The 7,500-nt window shown below is 47.1% G+C and overlaps 1 protein-coding gene across 4 annotated transcripts in view; it reads left to right on the top strand.

Moving 5' to 3' along the window:
• Window positions 1-5,630, top strand: part of acss2 (acyl-CoA synthetase short chain family member 2) — a 26,942-nt gene extending 21,312 nt beyond the window's left edge. For all 4 annotated transcript variants that reach the window (XM_084445660.1, XM_084445659.1, XM_084445662.1 and 1 more), the window contains 5 exons: window positions 252-360; window positions 1,303-1,371; window positions 1,812-1,988; window positions 3,467-3,541; window positions 3,773-5,630. In XM_084445660.1, the coding sequence (XP_084301786.1) occupies window positions 252-360; window positions 1,303-1,371; window positions 1,812-1,988; window positions 3,467-3,541; window positions 3,773-3,900 (558 nt within the window). In that variant the 3' untranslated portion in view covers window positions 3,901-5,630. The remainder of the gene's footprint in view (window positions 1-251; window positions 361-1,302; window positions 1,372-1,811; window positions 1,989-3,466; window positions 3,542-3,772) is intronic.
• The last annotated feature ends 1,870 nt before the right edge of the window (window positions 5,631-7,500 follow it).

Raw genomic sequence — 7,500 nt, 5'->3', positions numbered from 1 at the left:
CAACATTCCGTGGAACGCAACAGCCCGAGAGGTGGAAACAGACACTGTAACCGTTCCTACGGGTCTGGAGTGGCTCGGTTTGAGCACGGTATCAGTTCGGCACGACAGTGGAAATAAGGCTATTGTGACATATTATTCCCTGAATCGGAACAAATTCAGGTATGAAAGTGACCTTAAAAAAATAAAAGGTATTTAGACTTCTCTCCCTCTCTCTCCCCCTCCCCTCCTCCCCCCGTTCTCTCTCCCCCCAGGTCTTTAAGCAGCCCTGGCCAGGGGTAATGAGGACCATCTATGGGAACCAGCAGAGGTTTGAGACCACCTACTTTAAGAAATTCCCTGGCTACTACGTCACTGGAGACGGTGAGAACAAACGAGCATGGAGACCGTACAAGACGTCTCATCTGATTGGTTGCCCCAGGCGTGGTGGTGGCACACCTTTAAAAAAGTATGAGGAGTTGTACACCAACTGTGTGTGCCTGGCCCGATCTGGAACCAGCGACCTTGGTCTCACGTCACCTCCAACCACAGGCCTGCCCACCACCTCCGTGTATTTCCATAGTGTGGCAGCAGCAGCGTTTCTCCCACAGGGAGCAAGCACACACATTGGTGGATTCATATCGGCTTGTAGATGGACTTCCTGGTTATATTTTCTAACTTCAACCTATGACAATGAACACAGCATAAAACGACTTAAAAAAATGACTTTTAATGATCCATCCCAAGTTTAAACACAACCAAACACAAGGCTTGTTCCAGAACAATTACAGACCACTGACACAATATGGTGTTGTCTTCTGAGTGGAGACATTTTCTGCAGTCTACATGTTTTAACAGCTGGGGGGTTGCCACCATCCTACACTAGACAAACAGGCTTGCGTTCTCTGCTCCGAAAGGTCTGCATGAACAACTAGGGGAAATTTAACAGTGCTCTACTGCCTCTTGAGTTTGGGAGCGGTGGTGCAGCTGATACTGCAGGCAGCAGTCACAAGCACATACAATTACATGAGATTACATGTTATTATAGACCACAAACTTGCATGGACGGCAGAGTACAAACCATAAGCCCTCGGTATCCTTGCTTTTAACTACGCGTACGCATACAACTAGCGTTCCTTTAGAGAAAAATTAACAGGCCCAAAAAAAAAAAAGCTCTTGGAAGTATACCGTGGGCTTTAAACTGTGTAGTTGCAACCAGGTCACCTCCGTTACATTTTCTGAACTATGCTGTGTTGCAAACAGTGTTCTGTGTGAACCTTTGCCACGGAAACAGCCCTGACGTTGTTGTTATGTTGTGTCTGTCAGGCTGCCGTAGAGACAAGGACGGCTACTACTGGATCACAGGGAGGATCGACGACATGCTGAACGTCTCAGGTGAGACGACCCGACTGCTCTCTGCTCCGCCCTCGCTGTCTCAGCACGACTCCCGGTCATGATCCACTTCCTGTGAGATGATGTATCAACGGCGGTCACATATTCGATAAGTAAAGGCGTATCAATAACGGCAGCGTTGTGTCCTTGTTTGTGTGTGTCTGTGTGATCGTCTGGCTGTCTGTGTGCGTGCGTGTTTGTCCGTCTCTTCCTCTGTGTTTTCTTTGTGTGTGTGTGTGTGTGTTTTCTTCGGTGTGTGTGTGTTTTCTTCGTTGTGTGTGTGTTTTCTTCGGTGTGTGTATGTGTTTTCTTCGGTGTGTGTGTGTGTTTTCTTCGGTGTGTGTGTGTTTTCTTCGTTGTGTGTCTTTTCTTCGGTGTGTGTGTGTGTTTTCTTCGGTGTGTGTGCGTGTGTGTGTTTTCTTCGGTGTGTGTGTGCGTCCCAGGCCATCTGCTGAGCACGGCGGAGGTGGAGTCGGCGCTGGTGGAGCACGAGGCGGTGGCGGAGGCGGCGGTGGTGGCCAAGCCCCACCCCGTCAAAGGAGAGAGCCTCTACTGCTTCGTCACGCTCAACGATGGGCTCGCCTTCAGCCCCGCCCTGGAGGCGCAGCTACGGAAACAGGGTGTGTTTGTGGGGCTGGGAACGCTCGCAAGAGTGGGTGTGTGTGTGTGCGTGTGTGTGTGTGTGTGTGTGTGTGTGTGTGTGTGTGTGTGCGTGTGTGTGTGTGTGTGTGTGTGCGCGCGTATGTATGTGTGCAGGGCTTAAAGCTCTCCGGCACGGTGCCGGAATTCCGGCGCAGGAATATTCTGGTGCAGGATTTTTTTTTTTCCCGTCGTTTTAAAGCAAAGCGAAGCGAAGGGATAGTTCCAACTACCAATGTTATAATCGCATTACTCAAGGTAACGAAGGAGTTCTAGCCAATCAGAGGCAGAGTAGGGCGGGCCTTAAACACTCATTCAGTCAGGTTAGACAACGCGCGACACTCGAGGAAGCTCCGAGTTGACATTAGCAAATATTCTCTATATAAAATCTCTGACGTTGGCTAGCAGCTAGCTCAGGAGGATGGATGCCAGGGCCCTGTACTATGAAACAGGATTACGGGGTCAGTGCGATAACTTCAGGTTCAAGGCTGGTTTATCCGTACCACGAAGGTGGTTCACTTTTCACCGTGCTATATCGACACGGTAATTTATGCTGCCGAGCTAACCTGCACTGGGGCAGGTTAAGTTCCAGATTAAGGATCAAAACGTATGAAGCACTGCCCGCTGACCGATCAATTCACTTGGAAAAAGGCATATGGACGTTAAGATTCTATATCGAACTTCAGTGTGCCAATTAAAAAATAATCTGCAGGGCGCGAACAGTGAGAGCTTCTTCAGAACACTTTTTACAACCAACAAACCCTTTTTGGCTTTCCCCGATATCATAGGAAAAATTGCAGAATGACAGCTGCTTGAGCCTTTACGACTTGTGCATTTACAGTCGTAGACAATGCGCTGGCTTGCATTTAGCCTACCTGCAGTTTTGTGTAGGCTGTGGGTGATGCGGAGAACCAAGTAAAAACACTCATTTAAAAAAAAGTCTTTAATGATGATTTATTAGACTAGCCTCCTGTTCCTAGGAACAAAGAGAAGTAGACTACATTTTAATTGAATTGTGATGGCACCAATGCCACTTTTTCCATCTTAATAGCATCTTTTAGTTCCTCTTGTATAGAGATATCACATTGTCTAGGTTACTCCAACCTGAAACTTAAAAACTATAGCCTACATTTGCTTTATTTAAGCGTCCACTGCCAGTCTAGGGGTGGCAGCTGAAATAATAAGATATATTGATATAGGCTACAATTGCTTTACACCACCCCCCCCCCCCCTCCCCCCCCGCTCTCTAAAAAAAAAAATTCAGGCACATGATTTTTTCCTGCTTTAAGCCCTGTGTGTGTGTGTGATTATGTGTGTGTGTGTTAGTGTGTGTGTGTGAGTGAGAGAGAGAGAAAGAGAGAAAGTTTGGAGATTAGCAATGGGGTGTGTAAGGGTCTATCTTTCGGGTTTTGGACAAGTTCTAACTGTGTGTGTGTGTGTGTGTGTGTGTGTGAGACAGTGAGAGACAAGATTGGAGCCATCGCTACGCCAGACTACATCCAAAACGCCCCGGGTCTGCCTAAGACCAGATCAGGTCAGTAAGCTGTCTTCCACCCAACCATCCATCCACCCATCCGAGTACCAATCTGGATCAATAACAAGCAGATAGCAGAAGAGGAGGAGAGTAGAAGTACCACGTGCACACAGCAACACACAGCAGCACACAGCAACACACAGCAGCACACAGCAACACACAGCAACACACAGCAACACACACGCACGCACGCAGTACCACTGAGTAACAAACTGCCTGTTTGTCTCTCAGGGAAGATCATGCGACGCGTGCTGCGTAAGATCGCGTGTAACGAGCGCGACCTGGGCGACGTGTCCACGCTGGCTGACGAGTCCGTCATCGAGCAGCTGTTCCAGAACCGCTGCTGCTCCGCTGTGTGACCCCACCCGCCCCCGCCAGCAGGGGGCGCCAGCGAGCCGCGCCAGGCTCCCTTCGGAGCCACACAGAATCAGGGAGGAGGAGGAGGAAGAAGAAGATCAAGGATGTATGAAATAAAATGTTGGAACTTTGAGCTCTGTCCTGTCAAGCCCCTAGACTTCCCGCCCTACATGCGATTTCTCTAGAACTGAAACAGGAAATGGACGATGAAGTTGGCGTTTTACCCAGCCAATCAGGGAGCTGAGCTTTCCCTTTCAGATCCTAACAAGTGTGCAGGGAGGACGGGCTAGAGGCTCTGCTCGACACGGACATATTTGTAGTTCTCGGTCTAAATCTGGGGTCGAAGAAACTACCTTTCCCTATAGCAAACCAGGATGTACCTTCTCCCTTATGAAGTACAGTTATGAAACGTGCTAGATTAGTCTCCATTTTAATAATGTTTTTTTCCCCCATTAACTTAGAATTTATTCAGTATGTATGTTTTGAGTCCTCCGCACGCTTGGATGTTTTAAGTTGTTTAAACCTATTTTGACCCCCTGTTGTCGGCTAGAGGCTGGGGGAGTGATGTCTGTCTGTACCAGCAGCACTGAGCTCCACACGGAGGCGCCTCACAATTCTCTGCCCTCCTCTCCGAGTGTACACTTGTCTCTTTTGAATGTGTGTGTCGGCAGTGTGTGTGTGTGTGTGTGTGTGTGTGTGCGTGCCTTGCCTACACTGCATCCCAGTGCTACAGACTGTGTGTGGGAGTGCAGCAGCGCTCTGAGCAGAGAGCTGGAGAATGGAGGAGCAGGACTGGTCACTGAATCACACTGGTCTCTCTCTCTCTGTCACTGAATCACACCGTCTCTCTCTCTCTCTCTATCACTGAATCACACTGTCTGTCTCTCTCTCTCTGTCACTGAATCACACTGTCTCTCTGTCAATGAATCACACCGTCTCTCTCTTTCTCTGTCACTGAATCACTGTCTCTGTCACTGAATCACACTGTCTCAGTCTCACTCTGTGAACTTAATCACACTGTCTCCGTCTCTCTTTCTCTGTCCCTGAATCGCACTGTCTCTCTCTCTGTAACTGAATCACACTGGTCTCTCTCTCTGTCCCTGAATCACACTGGTCTCTCTCTCTCTCTGAATCACACTGTCTCCATCTCTCTCTGTCCCTGAATCACACTGGTCTCTCTCTCTGTCACTGAATCACACTGGTCTCTCTCTCTCTGTCCCTGAATCACATTGTCTCCGTCTCTCTCTCTGTCCATGATGGTGACAGTAGGCTAATGATTGTATGTCTTGAGAGACGGGCCACGCCGTAGGATGAACCCATATCAGATCGCTACTACCGTTTATTCATCACTTCCTGTTTCTATGACTTAGTGCCACGATTGCCTCAGCGTTCAACGTGCCAACATAGTTAAACAGGAAACTGAATGTGGTCATAATCGTGTCTGTATAAAAAAGAGATGTTATTTGATTTAAGTGATTCATGTCGTCTTTGACTTGTGTATTATTTTTATTGCTAGGTTGAAGATGTTTTACCTTTGTTTGGTTTTGCAGTTCGTTTTGTTGCCCCCTTTGTATCAAAGCGACATGCAATAATACCAGTAAAATGACTGACTGCTACCTCTGCTACTGCTGGCTCTTTATTTAAAATACGCTTCGGGCAGATTCTCAAGCTCTAACTGATTATCTGTAATACGTGGCAACCTATTAGAATTGGTTCCTACAGATGATTTATACATACCCTGCTATCAATAAACTGTTGACCTATTAGAATTGGCTTCTATAGATGATTTATACATACCCTACTATCAATAAACAGTTGACCTATTAGAATTGGTTCCTAATGATTTGTAGATGCTATCAATAAACTGTCAGCCGATTAGGTAGGTTAGCGGGAGATGGTAGATTAGCGGTAGATGGTGGTAGGTTAGGGGTAGATGGTGGTAGTTAGTGGTAGATGGTGGTAGGTTAGGGGTAGATGGTAGGTTAGCGGTAGATGGTGGTAGGTAAGGGGTAGATGGTGGTAGGTTAGTGGTAGATGGTGGTAGGTTAGGGGTAGATGGTGGTAGGTTAGCGGTAGATGGTGGTAGATTAGCGGTAGATGGTAGGTTAGGGGTAGATGGTGGTAGTAAGTGGTAGATGGTGGTAGGTTAGGGGTAGATGGTGGTAGGTTAGGGGTAGATGGTAGGTTAGCGGTAGATGGTGGTAGGTTAGGGGTAGATGGTGGTAGGTTAGGGGTAGATGGTGGTAGGTTAGTGGTAGATGGTGGTAGGTTAGTGGTAGATGGTGGTAGGTTATGGGTAGATGGTGGTAGATGGTGGTAGATGGTGGTAGGTTAGCGGTAGATGGTGGTAGGTTAGTGGTAGATGGTGGTAGTTAGTGGTAGATGGTGGTAGGTTAGTGGTAGATGGTGGTAGGTTAGCGGTAGATGGTGGTAGGTTAGCGGTAGATGGTGGTAGGTTAGGGGTAGATGGTGGTAGGTTAGGGGTAGATGGTGGTAGTTGGTGGTAGATGGTGGTAGTTAGTGGTAGATGGTGGTAGGTTAGCGGTAGGGCTGCTCGATTAATCGGATTTTAATCTAGATTAAGATCTGGGCTGTCAACGATCATTAAAACAAAATAATCGCCATAAAACGATTTTGCACAAATCAAGTGCACCCTACACTGCAGAGCTATACTGTCTCCCATGGGAGAAATGTATCTAATCCAAAGAACAAAAGAAAAGCAAGTCAACATTTAATAAATTAATTGTTATCAAAGTCAATGTATAATTTGATATGTTAAGAAAATGTTAAAACTTTTAATAAAAAAAAAAAAAAAATCAATGAATAATCGTGTTAAATAATCGTGATCTCAATATCAATCAAAATAATCGTGATTATGATTTTTGCCATAATCGAGCAGCCCTAGTTAGCGGTAGATGGTGGTAGTTAGCGGTAGTTGGTAGGTTAGTGGTAGATGGTGGTAGGTTAGTGGTAGATGGTGGTAGGTCAGCGGTAGATGGTAGGTTAGCGGTAGATGGTGGTAGGTTAGCGGTAGATGGTGGTAGGTTAGGGGTAGATGGTGGTAGTTAGTGGTAGATGGTGGTAGGTTAGGGGTAGATGGTGGTAGTTAGTGGTAGATGGTGGTAGGTTAGCGGTAGATGGTGGTAGGTTAGTGGTAGATGGTGGTAGGTTAGCGGTAGATGGTGGTAGGTTAGGGGTAGATGGTGGTAGGTTAGGGGTAGATGGTGGTAGGTTAGGGGTAGATGGTGGTAGTTAGTGGTAGATGGTGGTAGGTTAGGGGTAGATGGTGGTAGTTAGTGGTAGATGGTGGTAGGTTAGGGGTAGATGGTGGTAGTTAGTGGTAGATGGTGGTAGGTTAGCGGTAGATGGTGGTAGGTTAGGGGTAGATGGTGTTGCCTAAGATCTCTTTTTGAAATGATCAGCCTCGGGATGGCACTTGGGGGTGGTGGGGGGCAGATCCGCATCAGGTTCTTGGTTTATATCAGTGTTTAGAATATGGCAACAACCTATCAGCATCAGGATAGGCTTGTACTGATGCACATGTTTTCACAATATTGCCTCCTGCTGGCGTGTTCTGAGTATTACATCTCTATCATGCTCTA

Source organism: Borostomias antarcticus, assembly GCF_949987555.1.
Source record: "Borostomias antarcticus genome assembly, chromosome: 11".
In the NCBI taxonomy this organism is placed as follows: domain Eukaryota; kingdom Metazoa; phylum Chordata; class Actinopteri; order Stomiiformes; family Stomiidae; genus Borostomias; species Borostomias antarcticus.
Note: the sequence above shows the minus strand (reverse complement) of the source record. Positions and strands in the feature narration are given on the sequence as shown.